The following is a 16744-nucleotide window of genomic DNA, read 5'->3' as shown; positions in this document are numbered from 1 at the left end:
GTCAAATGGGGAAGACAGACACTAGTTGCATCATCCCACAAACAAGCATAAAATTGCAACGGGGCAGGGCGGGAGTGTGTGGCCCGGATGGCTCAGTTGGTTTAGTGTCTGACTCTTGATCTTGGCTCAGGTCAGTATCTCATAGTTTGTGAGTTCTAGCCCCAGGTCGGGCTCTGCGCTGACAGCACAGAGTCTGCTTGGGATTCTCTCTCTCCCTCTCTCTGCCCCTTCCTCAATCTCTCTCTTTCTCAAAATAAATAAACTTAAAAATCTTTAAAACACTGCAGCAGACAGGTGTTAAAAAAAAAAAGAAAGAAAGAAAGTTTGTTGTTGGGGAATCTTACCTAGGGGGCAGTGAGGGGAAGTCTCCCCAGGGCCAGAAATGGTTGCAGATCCAAAGGATGAACAGACACTGACCAGGAAGAGGGGAAAAGCGGATGCAAAGGTCTTGCAGCAAAAGAGAGCTTTTGATACACACAGACTGCAAGGAGCAGTGAGGTATGAAATGATGCCAGATGGGCAGGGGCCGGCTGCATGGGGCTTCATGGGTCACAGTGAGTTTTATCTTTAAGAACGACGGAAAGCCCTTGGAGTGCTGTAGGCAGGGGAGAGGCAGGTTCAAACTTGCACCCTGGCTTTTATGGAGAATGAATTACAGAGGAAACAGAGTGGCTGCAGGTGGACAAGACTGGAGGCACCTACAATGGTCATGGTAAGGGATGACAGCACTTTCATCAGGTTGGTACTGTTGAAGCTGGGGAAAAAATAGCTTCTGGGATTGTTTTTGGAAGAAAAATGGATTTGCTGCTGGCCTGGGATGGTGGGTGAGGGAGGAGAGGGGTGTGGGTAATTGCGAGTCCTCTGGTTCATGCACCTGGTTTGCACAGGGGAAGAATTTGCCATGGACAAGGTGATTTTGAGGCACAGTAGGCTTCCACATGGAGAGGTCAAGGGGATAGATGGACAGAAGTATCTAGTTAAGGGAAGAGGCCTGGGCTGGAGATGTAAATGTGGAAGACAGAAGGGAATTGGAGTCTAAAAGAGGCAGTGATAAAGCAAGGAGAGAATGGAGAAGAGAGGGCCATGCCTGGGTCCAGCCTGCAGGACACCTATGTTAACGGGCAGCTTGTAGGGGTGAACCTGCCAAGGAGCAGCTAGAGAGAAAGGAGAGAAATCAGAAGGACAGTATAGCCACTGGCCCCTTGAAATGGAGCTCTGATTATGGCTGCCCTCTACAATGACAAAGAGCCAATGGGGGGCTGGGGTCCCAGAGATGAGGGTGTTCCAAACTGCAGGGAAGCTCTGCAGGAGGGCTGGGAAGTATCCAAGGATAAGGCCGGGGTTCGGGGGAAAAGAGCTTTGTGACAGCCAGAAGTGTGCATCCTGAGAGGTGGAGGTGAATGCTGCTGTCCTGGAGGCATCCGGCAGTGTTAGAGCAGCACTGGCTGGGGACGTCATGCCTGCTCAGCTTCTGCACCTTTAATGAATGGACTGTGTCTCCTTTCAGATACCCCATCCCCCAATTTCTTCCAGGACCTGTGAGGAGGCAGAACATGGTCCCCAAGCCAGATGATGGTGTTAGGTGCCTTGAACCCACCGTACAGGCCTACTGGGGAGAGTGAACGCCTCATTTCCACACTGTCCTTCACCCTAGGGCTGGGATGTTGGAGAGGAAAACAGATTTTCCAAGGCAGTGGCAGGGGGTGTGGTGCATCCTCCCCAGTCAAACCTCCTCTTGCCCCAACAGGATGGCAGACACATAGCGTGTAAATCCCCCAGAAGGAGGAGGCCAAGGATCTCTACCCGTTCAGTACCTAAAGGCCAGTGCAGACCCCCAGGGTGCTAGGCCAAGATCTGTGGGGTAGTCTGCTGTGCTGGGGAGCACAGAAACTGAGGACTCACTGGGCTGTGCTCCCCAAGACCAGCTGGCCCCCACCCCCTGGATGTGGGAGTGAAGTCATGGTGGACTTCGAACTTTGGACTGCTTTTGTGCCGTTTGTAGTTGCTTGTTTATTTCCTAGTATCCAGGCAAGGCTCACAGAATTAAGGGGCAGGGTAGGGGGCTTCTGGAGATGACCTCATCCAATGTCCTTATCCTATAGCTCTGGACAGGAAGGCCCAGTGCAGGCCATGCGAGCTGACAACCCCAGAATGCACAGAACACCCCCTTCACCCCCTTGGCCATGTCAAGAGACCTATGTCCATGCTGAGAAGAGGCGGGAAATCAGCATACCCCAGGAGGGAGAGGAGGATTCTGGGCCCTCCTGACAAGGGGATGGTTCCTGTCCTGGAGTTGGTGGGGAGTTGAGGAAGCTTATCTGCTCTGTGCCCTGCTCCCAGCAACCAACAACCCCCCACCCCCACCCCGCTGCAGCTCCCGGGGAATCTCCCCGACCCTAGTCGCTGGAAAGGAGAGCACCTGGAGATGCTCAGCGTTCCCTCCTTTCCTGGGGCAGGTGACACAGGAGGTGGGCACGGGAGCTTCTCTGCTGTCTGGCAGAGAAGCTCCTGCCTTGAGCACTAGCTGCAGGATGCAGGAAGCCTGCAGGCGGGAAGAGGTGTCCTCTGTCAGCACCATTTCGGGTCGATCTGTCCCCTCCCTGAGCCGGCCCCAAAGGACCCGGCCAAGCCCGGGAGTAGCTCCCAGAGCCATCAGCAGCTCTCCTTTGCGGGCTTCTTGGTTCCGGGGAGGAGCCTCGAGGTCGCTGACGCGCGCTTCTGATGCCGCCACTTGGCCCGGCGGTTCTTGAACCAGACCTGATGAGCAGGAGGGACCGCTCAGATCCAGCCCTGGGACCCGCGTCCCTCCGGACCCTCATAAGTGGACCAGGCAGGCAGCTTCCCGACAGGGATACGGGCAGGAGAGGGCTGGAGAGCCGGCACGGGGGCAGCGGCACCCACCGTCTCTTAACCGCTGCGGCTCGGGCTGCGGGACGAGGACCACTTTCCCACCCGGACCAGCCCTCTCTCGGCGTGCCTTCCCCCCTCCCCTCCAAGGTGCTCCGGACGCCCATTCTGCAGCTTGGTGCTCTTTCCGAGCTTCCCAAATTCGGGCACGTGAACGCGCGTCTCATTTATCGGGGAGAATTAAAAAGTTTAAGCCAAAGTTAAAGAAAACTAGCCTTATCTCCCCTCCAGTTCTAGTGACACTTTCCGACACTAGCCTGCCCCGCCCGCCCTCGCCCCGGAACCGGCCCTGCGGCCCACTGCGGTTCCCGGGCCTCCCGCTCCTCCCGCTTTCGCGCCAGGGCCATCTTCTCAAAAGAAGGAGGAAGGAAGCCAGCCCGCTCGGACCCTCTCGCCGTCTGGCGGGCGGGCACCCACCTCCACGCGTTCCTCGCGCAGGCGGATGCGGCCGGCCAGGCGCTCGCGCGTGCCCACGTCGGGGTACTGATTCTGCATGAAGAGCGCCTCCAGCGCCTGCAGCTGCTCCTCGCTGAAAATGGTGCGGTGGCGCCGCGTGCGCCGCTGCGGGCCGGGACCGCCCGTGCCGGGCAGCGCCCCCGGGCCTCCCGTGGGCGCAGCCAAGGGCAAGGGCGCCGCGGGGCCCAGCCTCAGCGGCCACGGCAGCCGCGCGCCTGCGGGGTGAAGGCGCGGTGAGGCGCGGAGCGGGGGCCGAGCTCCGCCCAGACCGCCCCGCGCCCGGAGGACCTCCGCGCCCGCGCCCTGCTCCCACTCACCCAGCCCGGAGGCCGGCTCCGGGGGCCCGCGGGGCGCGGCGCGGGGTCCGCAGCAGCAGCAGCAGGCGCAGGGCGCGGCCTCGGGCGCCCCGGGCTCTCCGGATTCCGCGGGGCTCTGGTGGCCGGCGGGCTGCGGGGTGCGGGCGGCCCGTGCCGGGGGGCTCCGCTCGGGCAGGTTGGAAAGGATGTGCTCGATGGAGAAGGGGCAGGGCCGCCCGGGGCCCCTGCGGCTCACCGCGCCCCCCGCCGCAGCCATGCTGGCCTGGCCCCACGGCCACCGCCGCAGGAATATATACGTCGGGGGGGAGCGCGCTGTAATCCCCGGGCCGAGCGCGGAGTCCACGCGGACTAATCCCGCCGCGCCGGCCGGGGCGCGCTAATCCTCGTCTGCGGCGGCAGGAAATCCTTACCCGCATCAGCGCGGGGGCTAGCCGGGCCGCGGGGAGGGGGCTACCAGGAAGCCCTCAGCCCCGCGTCGGTCTTCCTGGCCCCGAAAGGCTGGCAGGACTCGCGGGCACGGAGGCTCCACGGGGAAGGCGCGGAGGGCCGCATCCCCCGGCCCCGCGGATCCTGGCGGTCCTCGCCCCGCTTTGGGAGCAGCGGCCTGAGGACGCCCCGACCTTGAAGGCCCCCCGCCCCCGTTTGCCCTGGCGCCTCTTGGCCCAACACTTGGGTACTTCCTCCTGTAGCCACCGAAACCAGGGCTAGCACCTAATCCCCTTGGGGCCCTACAGAGGTGTATGAGCAAGTCTGGAGAAACCCACCAAAACTGCCAATCTCTTGGCTCCAAGACTGTTAGGCTCCAACCCTCAATGGGACCCAACTCTATTGGCAACCCCACGATCCCACTGCTCTTTGGCCGCCAACTCATTTCAGTGGCTTCCACTCATTTCGGAGCTGGGTCTCAACCTCCTGGAGGAAATGGGGGTGGAGCAGGAAGCCACCTCTGCTCATCACTGAACATGAAACCCCACTGCCCGTGCCCCCAACTCTCTACCTTCTCCACTGAGTCAGGGGAGCCTTCCAGACACCATCCAAGGGCCCACTCCAGTGGTCTGGAGCGACCTCTTCTTCGGCTTCTTATATGTCCTGGAATCCCCTCCGAAAAACATTAAACACCCCTGCCCCACCCTCTTCATAGCCATGCTTCTCAAGCTTGCATGGCTTGCATGGGCTGTCCACCTCCTTACTCTTCAGGCCAGTCCGACTGTCCACACTCTCCTCCCCTGATCCCAGGTCACGCTGCCCAACATTGCTGATGACTTGTACTTTGTGAAATTCAGTGAAGACTGTTCATTTCAAGTAAGTAGCACTGAACAGCCAGCCAGGCACTTCAGCGAAAGACGCTCTTCTCTGGACCTCTGAAAAAGGTTAGTGCTCACAGGACAGAGCAACAGACTGCCTGGTTTATATCCCAGCTGTCACTTTCTGGCCGTGGGACCTTCCATAGTGTCCTTCACCCCCCTGTGCCTTGGTTTCCCAATCTATAAACTGGCATCATAATAGCAATCTAACTCAGGAGGTGCTCTTAGGACTCAACCAATCACTATGTGTGAAACATTAGAACTTGGTTGGGCATGTGGGGGTTCCATGAATGGTGGGTGCCATTGCAGGGCAATGCACTCACATTCCCAGCCTCTCCTCCCACTTCACACATCCTTGTTCAGACTCCTTTGCTGACTCCAAGCTGGTATCAGTGAAAAGACTTTGGACATCAGGTGGCAGAACCTGCTGACTCAACTCCTGACACGAGTCCTAAAAAAAGGACTCTTTATTGCCCAGTTTATTTATTTCGAGAGAGAGAGAAAGCATGAGTCGGGGAGGAGCAGAGAGAGAGGAGAGAATCCAAGCAGGCTCTGCACTGTGAGCACAAAACCCCATGTGGGGCTCAAACCCACGAACCGCAAGATCGTGACCTGAGCCAAAGTCTGATGCTTAACACATTGAGTCACCCAGGCACCTCAGGACTTGTTAATCTACATGCTCAGTGAAGGAACCGTCACCTTTGTGAGTGGCTCTGCCACTCTCAGCCTGCCTCATGGTTACAATAGGGCTGCCACAGCCCTATACCTCCCATCTCTTCCCATGGATCCGGGGGGAAACCTCTCCCAGCACAGAACCTTCCTCATAGAACCGCATGATCACCATTAGTTCAGAGAGACACATGGGGAGGCACACGGGGATTGACTACCCATCAAGCTCCCTGGAGTTCTGCCAGGATGGGGGCAACAGAGTCAGTGATCAGGAAGATTGTGCCCTCTTCCTCCCAGCCCTGGCAGTTTCTCTATCCCTCCCCATTCCCACCCTGGGTGGTCACCTCCTGCAGCCTTGAAGCTTCAGACACCACCTCTGTGACAATGACTCCCAAGTTGATACCTCTGGCCTGACCTCTCCCTCTGCTCCAGGCTAGTATCTTCCAAAAACCTGTTCTATGTCCTGGTATTTCCTCACCTTGATAAATGTGTCACCTACCCACCTATCCACCTGGGTAAATGCACCATCTCTTCACCAGTCCACCGTGGTAAAGGGGCCCACCACCCCTTGGTGCCTTCCAAACATATCCAGGAATTCCTTGGCCCTTCTCCCTTCAAGAACTGAAATCCAATTCCCTTCCCCTTGAACATGGGCTGGCCTAATGACTCGCTTCTAACCTCCAGAGCGCAGAAGGTCGCAGAAGTGACACTGATTGCTGAGGCCAGATTGGACAGCTAGGTGATACCGCTCCTCTCTCTCCCTCATCTTGGGATGCTTGCTCTTCGAGCCAGCCACTGTGCTGTGAGGAGCCACCAGCAGCCCCAGGAAGAGGCACATGCGGAGGTATTCCAGCCAGGAGCTGCAGCTGAAGGGCCAGCCAACGGCTAGCACGGAGCATCGTGAGTGAGCAAGGAAGCATTAGGGGTGGCTCCCGTCCCAGCTACCATCCACTGTAGCCGTAAGAGAGTCCAAACCAAGCTAACGATAGAGGAGATGGGTTATGTGTTCATAGCACTGAGTTTGAGGTGGCCTGTTGCGTAGCTCTGGATGACCAGATGGGTTCGGTACCAGAATAGGATGCTGCCGATACAAACCCTAAGTCACATGGCATTGGCCTTGGGACTGGACAGCGGGTGGGAGCAGGAAGGACCTGCTGGGACTGACAGTGGGGTCTTAGAGGGAGGTGAGAAAAATCGTACTGGAAGATGGAAGAAAGGAGACCTTGGTGTGGAGTGGCAAGAAACCTAGCAACATTGCCACCTGTAGTAGCACAGGAAGTAGGACAGCTCCCCTATGGGTTAGATGGTCCAGCTGAGGAGATGTCCTGTGAATGTTTAGAGGAGTTCTGTTCCTCATTGCCAAAGCCTGGAAACAACTCAGATGCCCGTCAGCTGGTGAGTGGATGAATACGCCACGGTCCACCACACCAGGGAGGGGCCCAGGGTGGCAGTGAGTGACACACGCAACAGTGCAGGGCCATGTCAGAAGATTGTGCTGAGTGGGAGAAGTGGGTCTCAGTAGGCTCCATACTGCGCGAGTCCATTTATATAACACTGAAAATGGCCACAGGTCTGGGGAACAGGTCAGTGGTTTCGGTGGGGAAGAAGAACCGGGGCGGGGGGAGTTTTCTGGCTAGCACCTGAAGGAGGCGGAGGGGAGGGTGAAATGCTGAGGGGGATCCTGGTTCCATCGCAGCCCGGTGGGGTCTGAGACCACCTTCAGTGAGGTCAAGGTGCACAGTCTCTCTCACTAAGGTGGCTCCCGTCTGGCCAATGCTCCAGAGAAAGGGTCGCCTGCAAGTGACCAGCTCACACTGGGAACACTTACCCCAGCCCTGCCACACTCAGCCCCACATTAAGTTCATTGCATTTAGATCCCCAGGGTTCTGGTTGGGCACAATTTCTGTACATATATAGGAAAGGAAAGCTATTGGATGGGCTGTGGTCCCTGCTGCTTGAGTTAGTCCTGAGCCTGTAACCAGGTGCCATGTGTTTCCCGCCCCTCCCCCCCACCACCTTCTCTAGCTCCCCCTCTCCCAGGAGCACTTAGCACTTCTGAAGGTCTGGGTGCCTCACCTGATGACCCAGATGCTCATCCCTGGGGGCGTGAGCCCCTGGGTACCATGCCCTCCTCAGGTTGTGCTGGCTGTAATGGGCCATTCGGTGATAGCTGGGGAGGGGGACATCCAGTGGATGGGAAGATCAAACATCCTTGTTCCTAGGATCTGGATCCAGTACCCCTGCCAGCATGGGGGCCTTTTTGCTTGGTGGCATGAAGAGCCCAGAGTGGCCTGGTAGCTGTCATAGTGTATGTTTTGTGCCACTCATACTGTGTTCCTGGTGAGATTACCCCCTTCAGAGACCCAGAACCTAACCTAAAGTTTCTAGGATGAGGACACAAATTTCCCAGTGGGGTCGCTGGGAGTACCGGGGAGCAGGGTGTCCCACCTGGACCCCTGGGTCCACCAATTGAAGAGCTGCCACGTGTCACACTAGTTCTCTAGGTGCCTCTTCTCTAGACTTCCTTGTCTCTAAACTTCTCTTCTTGCTCTGTCCGCCCCCCCCCCCCACAAAGCTACTAGCTCAACTGTTTACTGTGGCAAACAGGGCTCCGTATCTTCTTTTCCTAGACACTTTCCCCTCCTTACTACGTGGATGATACAGTGCCCTGGAGAAGCTCTACCCTTTGGAGGGCTTTCCCCTCACTGCTGTCATTCAGGGCCACAAGGGGGTGGCAGTCACTTGCTTGTGCAGCTTACCTGTGTCTAGATGTGCTCAGAGCTGATCCTGGCAATGCACCTCCATTGTACCTTAAAGTCTTGGTGCCTCTGACAGCATTCAGCTCTGATGAGCCACCTGACCATGTGGTTACTTAATAGCCCAAGGTCAGATGCTCATTTCCTGTTGGGGCCCAGTAACATTCCAGGAACTGTTTTGTGAATGGCGTGTGGCATGGTCTCACTCGAGAACTCTAAGAGTTGGCACCGAAGCTCTCTCACTGGAACCTGCCAGAGGCCCCACTTGAAAACTTTCTCTGCCATAGCATTCGCCACGGGCTCCGCCAGACCCCTGGGCCAGGCACAGAGCTGCTTGTGCCAAAGCCTGGACCTGCTGCAGACCTCTTTCCGCTCTGCGCTCTGTGCAAAGCTGGCATGCGTGGAGCCAACAAACCGCTCATGGCAGTATTCCCAAGTACAGAACGTCAGGCCTCCCAAACCCAAAGAAACCTGCAGTGTGTACTTTCTTAGTGATAGGAGGTACAGGGCACAATTTGTCCTTTACTTTGAGGGAATGTTCTAGCATGGAACATCTAGCATAGGACCACTGGAGTCCTAGAGACTTGGTTTATCTTTTCATCATTGGGTTGTAAGAGCTCTTTGTATATTCAAGATACAAGTCCTTATCAGATATATAATTTGCAAAATCTTCTCCCATTCTATGGTAGTTTTCCACTTTCTTGACGGTGACCTTTGAAGTATAACATTTGAAAATTTGAATAAACACATTTTTTTCCTCTGCTTTTTTTTGGTTTGTTTGTTTGTTTTTAATGCTTTGGTGTTGTACCTAAGAAACCATTGGCTTGGGGCGCCTAGGTGGCTCAGCCGGTTAAGTGCCCAACTCTTGATTTCGGCTCATGTCATGATCTTATGGTTTGTGGGATCAAGTCAGGCTTGGGATTCTCTCCCTCTCTCTCTTGCTCCTCCCTTACATGCATGCACATGCGCTCTATCTTTCTCAAAAAAATAAATGAACATTTTCAGAAATCATTTCCAAATCCTAGAGCATGAAGATTTACCCCAATGGTTTGCGGTTTTATAAAGTATACATTTTACAGTTTTAGTTCTTACACTAATTGATGTTGAGTGAATTTTTTTATGATTTTATTTTTTAAGTAATCTCTACTCCCAACATGGAGCTTGAACTCATGACCCCTAGATTAAGAGTCACATGCTCTACTGACTGAGCCAGGTAGGCACCCCTTGAGTGAATTTTTATATATGATGTGAGGTAAAGGTCAACTTCATCCTTTTGCATATAGATACCTCGTTGTCTCAGCATCATTTGTTGAAAAGATTATTCTTTTCCCCATTGCATTTTTTTTGCCCCCTGGTTGAAATTTAATTGACCATAAGTGTGAGGATTTATTTCTGGATTCTGAATTCTGCTCCACTGATCTGTATGTCTATCCTTATGGCAAAACCATACTGTCTTGATAACTGTAGCTTTACAGTCAATTTTGAGATCAGGAAGTTGAGCTCTCTAACTTTGTTATTTTTCAGTGTTGTTTTAGTTATTCTGGTTCCCATGAATTTCAGTGTGAATTTTAGAGCCACCTCTATGAGTTTCTGCAAACGGACCAGGTAGAATTTTTTAATATTTATTTATTTTTGAAAGACAGAGAGACAGAGCGCAAATGGGGGAGGGGCAGAGAGAGGGGGAGACACAGAATCCAAAGCAGGCTCCAGGCTCCGAGCTGTCAGCACAGAGCCCAATGTGGGGCTTGAACTCACGAGCCATGAGAGCATGACCTGAGCCGAAGTAGGTGGCTCAACCAACTGAGCCTAGACCAATTTGCGGAGTGTCGCCAATTTACCAACATTAATCCTTCCGATCCGTGAACATGGGATGTTTTGATTTATTTAGATCTTTAAATTATTTCAGTACTGCTTTATAATATTTAGAGTATCTCGTTTTCACTTCTTCGCTAATATTCCTAAGTATTTTATTCTTTTTGACGTTATTGTAAATGGAATAGTTGTCTTAATTCTATTTTCCCATTGTGCACTGCAAGTGTATAAAAACACAATTGATTTTTGTACGTTGATCTTGTATCTTGCAACCCACTGGACTCATTTATTAATTCGAATAGTTTTTGGGGGATTCTTTTGGATTTTCTATCTACAAGATCATGTCATTTGTGAACAGCATTTTTACTTCTTCTTATACAATATTCATGTATTGTACTTCATTTTCTTGCCTAATGGCTCTGACTACAACTTCCAATACAATGTCGGACAGAAGTGGTGAACTTGGGCATTCTCATGTTGCCCTTAATCTTAGAGAGAAAGGATTCTGTCTCCATCATTAAGTATGCTAGCTGTGGATTTTTCAGACACTCCTTATCAGATTGAGAAAATTCATTTTTTAAATTTAGTTACTTATTTGAGAAAGAGGGAGACAGGGGGAGAGAGAGAGAGAGAGAGATAATGAACAGGGGATGGGCAGAGAGAGAGAGGGAGACAGAGGATCTAAAGCAGGATCTGTGCTGACAGCAGAGAGCCCAGTGTGGGGCTTGAACTCACAAACCACGGGATCGTGACCTGAGTCACTGACTTCAAGTCGGACGCTTAACTAACGGAACCACCTAGGCACCCTGAGCAAGTTCACTTTTATTGCAAGTTGTTTTTGAGTGTTTTATCATGAAGGAGTGCTATATGATCCATCCAGTTTTTGCAAGGGTCAGACTAACGAATTAAATCGGGTTTTACTAGACATCAGCACCCTGCATCCTTTAGGTCTTTAGCCATGACATTAACCTCTGCTGTTCTTAAGATGCAGCATTAGGTTCTTTAATTTTTGTGGGGAGGTAGTTCAGGAGCTTTCACTTACAACAGAGATCTGAATCTAAAGATCAGAACCACTGTGGAAGTTCTGCCAAGTGTGAAATATGTGTGTTGCAAATATATATTCAAAAACTGGATGGGGCACCTGGTTGGCTCAGTCAGAAGACATGTGACTCTTGTTCTCAGGATCTTGAGAGTTCACTAAATAAACTTAAAAAAAAAAAAACCTGGAAAAGTAACCAGTTCTCCATTTGTTACCTTATCCTCCACCCGATTCTAGCAGGGGGCCATGATGGTATCTTGGGTCCCTGGTACCAGTATTAATGTGGAGCCTGCTGTAAAATGATCTGGGTTTTCCAAGGTGCCTGAGTGGCTCAATCAGTTGAGTGTCCATCTCCTGATTTTGACTCAGGTCATGATCTCAGAGTCATGGGATTGAGCCCTACATTGGGCTCTGTGCTGACAGCATGGAGCCTGCTTGGAATTCTCTCTCTGACCCTCCTCCCCTCCTAAAAATAAATAAACATTTAAAAAAACTTTTAATGATCTAGGTTTTCCCTTTCTCCAGTATGCAACCACCTGAGTAAATGGACCCAGATCCTTTCACAGAAGGATTAAGACATCACTCCTATAGATACACTTTTCATGGTGTTTCTGGATCCTTACCCATGTGAAGGAGACTTCAGTAGATGAGGTCTGAGCCTGAGAACTGGCTGGAAATTGGGCAAAGGATTGTGACATTCCCTGGGTCCAGTGATCTCAGCCTTTTGCTCTTCTATTATTTATGTATGTTTGTATGTATGTATTTATGTGTTTATTTATTTGAAGGGAGAGAGAGACCAAGCAGGGGAAGGGCAGAGGGAGAGAGATAGAGAATGTTAAGCATGATCCCACAACCCTGAGATCATGACCTGAGCCAAAATCAAGAGTTTGCCGATCAACCAACTGAGCCACCCAGGCGCCCCATGCTCTTCTATTATTATTTTTTTTTCTAATGTGGTAAAATGTACACAGCCTAGAGCTTACCATTGTAATGATTTTTTTTTAATTTTTTAATGTTTTATTTATTTTTGAGACAGGGAGAGACAGAGCATGAACAGGGGAGGGTCAGAGAGAGGGAGACACAGAATCTGAAACAGGCTCCAGGCTCTGAGCTGTCAGCACAGAGCCTGACGTGGGGCTTGAACTCACGGACCGCGAGATCATGACCTGAGCCGAAGTCGGCTGCTTAACCGACTGAGCCACCCAGGAGCCCCTGTAATGATTTTTAAGTGCACAATTCTGTGGCATTAAGTATATTCACAATGTTGTGTAACTATAGTCACTCTCATTTCTGGCACTTTCCATCATCCCAAACAGAAGCCCTATACTCATTAAACAATAACTCCACATTTCCTCCTACTCCCAGGGCCTGCCAACTAAGGGTTATGGCTGAGTTCCACTGAATGCATATGCCACATTTTAAAATCTGTAGGTGGATATTTGGGTTGCTTCCACCTTCTGACTATTGTGAATAATGCTGCTGTGAACGTGGGTGTACAAGTATCTGCTTGAGTCCCCGTCTTCAGTTCTTTGGGATACGTACCTAGAAGTGGAATTGCTGAATCACGGTAATTCTCGGTTTAGCTGTTTGAGAAACCACCAAATTGTCTTTTCATGGTAGCAGCGCTGTCTTACATTGCCACTAGCAAAGCACACGGGTTTCAATCTATCCGCATGTTTGCCAACATTTGTTATTTTCCAGTTTTAAAATTTATAGTCACTGTAATGGATATAAAGTGGTATCTTGTGGTTCTGAATTGCATTTCCCTAATGATTAACGATGAGTGTCTTTTCATGTGCTTCTTGGCCGGTTGTATGTCTCCTTGGAAGAAATATCTATTCAAGTTCTTGGCTCATTTTTTAAATCGGGTTATTTTGTTTTTGTTGAGTTTACTTATATTATTTTTCCCAATATTTCATTATGAAAAATTTCAAACATCCAGAAAATTTGAAAGGTTTGTACAGGGAACCTCCATATCCTCACTACCTAGATTCTTGGATTAAGGTTTTTTTTTTTTAATTTTTTTAATGTTTTATTTATTTATTTTTGAGACAGAGAGAGACTGAGCATGAGCAGAGGAGGGGCAGAGAGAGGGGGAGACACACAGAATGTGAAGCGGGCTCCAGGCTCTGAGCTGTCAGCACAGAGCCCGACGTGGGGCTCGAACTCACGGAGTGTGAGGTCATGACCTGAGCTAAAGTCAGACGCTTAACCAACTGAGCCACCCAGGCACCCCTTGGATTAAGTTTTTGCTTTGTCACCTATGTATGCATGCATCGGTTACTCCACCTGATGTTTTACAGACATCAATACACTTCATACCTAAAATCTTCAACATGCATATCATTAACTAGATCAACATTTTGCAATCAACATTTGATTGCAAACTTAAGGTAACATTTATATATAGAAAATTATACAGATCTTGAATGTACCACTTTGTGAGTTTTGACAAATGTATACCCCTGCACTATGCAACCCCCTACCAAGAGATAGAATATTTCCAAAACTCCAAAAACTTGCTTTATGCTCCTTCTCAGATAGTCACCATCCCCTCCCCACCCTCAAGAGGAAACCACTGCTCTGTTTTTCAACATAGATTAATTTTGCCTCCTCTGAAAGCTCATTGAAATGGACTCCTACAGTACGATCTATTCTTGTATAAGGGGCCATTTGGTTAGTATAATACATATTTTTAAACTTTTATTTGCATTTATTTTATCCAGAATTTACTCCCGGGCCACAAGTTTTGTTTCTTCAGTTTTTTCTGGGATATCTTTTTCTTCCATGCAACCTCCTCTTCTGGTTTAGGAACAATCTGCTCCTTTTCAATAAAGATCGGCTCAGTGTGGCAGGAAGAGCTCATATATGGGTCAGTCCAAACATGACCTCTGTAAGTTCTGCGCTGCATCTTGGAGTTTTGTTCACCTGAATGTGCTGCTCAATGACCAGAGAATCTACATCCAAACCCTTAAGTTCAGCATTACTCTTAGCATTTTTAAGCATGTGTAGTAAAAATTGAGCGCTCTGTTTGAGCCTCTGATTCTGTGTCCAGCCCCACTCTTTGGCCTGGGCATACCTACCAACTCCACCATTGTAGTAACAGAATGGCACACATTGCTTCTATGAAGTGACAGTCTTCAGATACTTGGTGGCTTTTCAGATATGCATACCCTTGATGGCCTGGGCAGTTTCGCGTGTGTTCTTTCTTTTTTTAAAGATTTTATTTTTAACTAATCTCTACATACAACCTGGGACTTAAACCTACAGCCCTGAGATCAAGAGTTGCAGGGGCACCTGGGTGGCTCAGTCAGTTAAGCACCCAACTCTTCATTTTGGTTCAGGTCATGATCTCACAGTGTGTGAGATTGAGACCCGCGCTAGGTTCTGCCCTGCATGGGATTCTCTCTCTCCCTCTCTCTGCCTCTCCCCTGCTCGTGTGTATGTGCACCCGTGCTCGCTCGCTCTCTCTCAAATGAATAACTTAAAAATTTTTTTTCTAAAAAAAAAAAAGAAGAATTGCATACTTCACCGACTGAGCCAGCCAGGTGCCCTTCATGTGCGTTCTTAATTTTTTTTTTTAATGTTCATTTATTTCTGAGAGAGAGAGAGAGACAGAGCATGAGTGGGGGAGGGGCAGAGAGCGATGGACCGCAGAATCTGAAGCAGGCTGCAGGCTCTGAGCTTTCAGAGCAGAGTCCGATGTGGGTCTCGAAGCCACGAAATGTGAGATGAGATCATGACCTGAGCCAAAGTCGGACGCTTAACCGACTGAGCCACCCAGGCGCCCCTATGGTCTTAAAGTGAACATGAAGATTTGAACATCTTGATTTGCATGATTTTGTAGTTTTCTGGGTCAAGTGAATAGCGGACCATTTTCAGAGATCACCTCAGGCTGCTTATTGTGAGTTCAGTGTAATATTTTTAACAGTCATCCATCTTGTTGTGTTGTTTTGTGCCAGTCTTAGCCTATCAATAACCGTGTTGTGGATGGACCAGCCTTTATGGTTCTTATGATTGTAAGATGCTTTTCAGCAATAAACATCAGGAAACTTTGGAAAAATAAAAATGTATTGCTTACAGGACCTGGAACTTACACAGCACACCTGGGGCCACACAGCAAGGTCACAGAGAGAGAGGGAATGCACACGGACCTGGGGTACTGGTGAATTTATTAAAAAAAAATTTTTGTTAATGTTTATTTACTTACTTCTGAGGCAGACAGAGCATGAGTGGGAGAGGGGCAGAGAGAGAGGGAGACACAGAATCCGAAGCAGGCTCCAGGCTCTGAGCTGTCAGCACAGAGGCCCACAAGGGGCTCAAACTCACAAACAGTGAGATCATTACCTGAGCCAAAGTGGGCCGCCCAACCGATTGAGCCACCCAGGCACCCATTTATTGGTGAATTTAAAACATAAGAGCAGGAATGTAAAACATGGCAAGAGTTTAAACAAACAAACAACCCCCCCCCAAATGGCCCAAATGGTCATTTATCAAAATCAACCAAGATTTCTAAAACATGGGGCGCCTGGGTGGCGCAGTCGGTTAAGCGTCCGACTTCAGCCAGGTCACGATCTCGCGGTCCGTGAGTTCGAGCCCCGCGTCAGGCTCTGGGCTGATGGCTCAGAGCCTGGAGCCTGTTTCTGATTCTGTGTCTCCCTCTCTCTCTGCCCCTCCCCCGTTCATGCTCTGTCTCTTTGTGTCCCAAAAATAAATAAACGTTGAAAAAAAAAATTAAAACAAAGGAGCCGCAGTGGAGGGAGGTAGCCTGGCTCTTTTTCTAGTTGTGTGGCTGGCAGTATGTTTATTGGAGATAGCCATCTCTGAAGAGGATGCCTCAGCCATCAAAGCTTAAATCAGGCACTCACATTACAAAAAAGAAACCCAACTGTCAGGGCTTACACTATGTGTGTGAATCAGAAATGTTTTCTTCTTATCACTGGCTAGTACTCCTTTGTTGTGAAGATAATTTCCTGTTTTCTAAAAATGTTATAATTTTACAATTTTTTAATTTTTTTTAAATGTTTATTTGTTTTTGAGAGACAGACAGAGACAGAGTGCGAGCCGGGAGGGGCAGAGAGAGGGAGATGCAGAATCTGAAGCAGGCTCCAGGTTCTGAGTTGTCAGCACAGAGCCCGATGCCGAGCTCGAACCCACAAACTGTGAAATCATGACCTGAGCTGAAGTCGGACGCTTAACCAACTGAGCCACCCAGGTGCCCCTATAATTTTACATTTTAGGTTTAGATCTACAATGGTTCTCAAATTACTTTTCGTGTATGGTCTGAGGAAGGAGTTGAAGTTAAATTCTTCCCATATAGATAACTAGTTGTTACAGCACCATTTATTGAAATAATTGTCCCTTCCTTATTGCATTTCATTGGCACCTTGTTAAGGAGTCAATGGCCATGTAACTGTGGGTCTGTTTCTAGGTTCTCTGTTCTGTTCTATAGATCTACTTATTGATCCTTATGCCAGTAGCACA

The 16744-nt window shown here is 50.0% G+C and overlaps 1 protein-coding gene and 1 pseudogene across 1 annotated transcript; both read right to left on the bottom strand.

Moving 5' to 3' along the window:
• Window positions 1-2652: 2652 nt before the first annotated feature.
• Window positions 2653-3936, bottom strand: GSC2 (goosecoid homeobox 2). The gene is made up of 2 exons (XM_047098230.1): window positions 3325-3936; window positions 2653-2757 (listed from the first exon to the last, which is right to left on the bottom strand). Exons 1-2 carry the CDS (start codon window positions 3934-3936, stop codon window positions 2653-2655), a joined length of 717 nt encoding a protein of 238 aa, XP_046954186.1.
• A 10037-nt stretch (window positions 3937-13973) lies between these two features.
• LOC124525676 (60S ribosomal protein L17-like) lies at window positions 13974-15136 on the bottom strand (annotated as a pseudogene).
• Between the last annotated feature and the right edge of the window lie 1608 nt (window positions 15137-16744).

Source organism: Lynx rufus, unplaced genomic scaffold, assembly GCF_022079265.1.
Source record: "Lynx rufus isolate CCGP_SWC_20201006 ecotype Redwood Valley unplaced genomic scaffold, mLynRuf1.p SCAF_45, whole genome shotgun sequence".
NCBI classification, from domain to species: domain Eukaryota; kingdom Metazoa; phylum Chordata; class Mammalia; order Carnivora; family Felidae; genus Lynx; species Lynx rufus.
This window is presented reverse-complemented; position numbering and strand designations above follow the sequence as displayed.

What these genes read in the sequence shown, in the direction of transcription:
- GSC2 (XM_047098230.1), bottom strand. Translation starts at nt 3,936, where the DNA reads ATGGCTGCGGCGGGGGGCGCGGTGAGCCGCAGGGGCCCCGGGCGGCCC. An exon ending in TGCGCGAGGAACGCGTGGAG is followed by an intron (nt 2,758 to 3,324) that starts GTGGGTGCCCGC and finishes CCTGCTCATCAG; the next exon opens with GTCTGGTTCAAGAACCGCCG.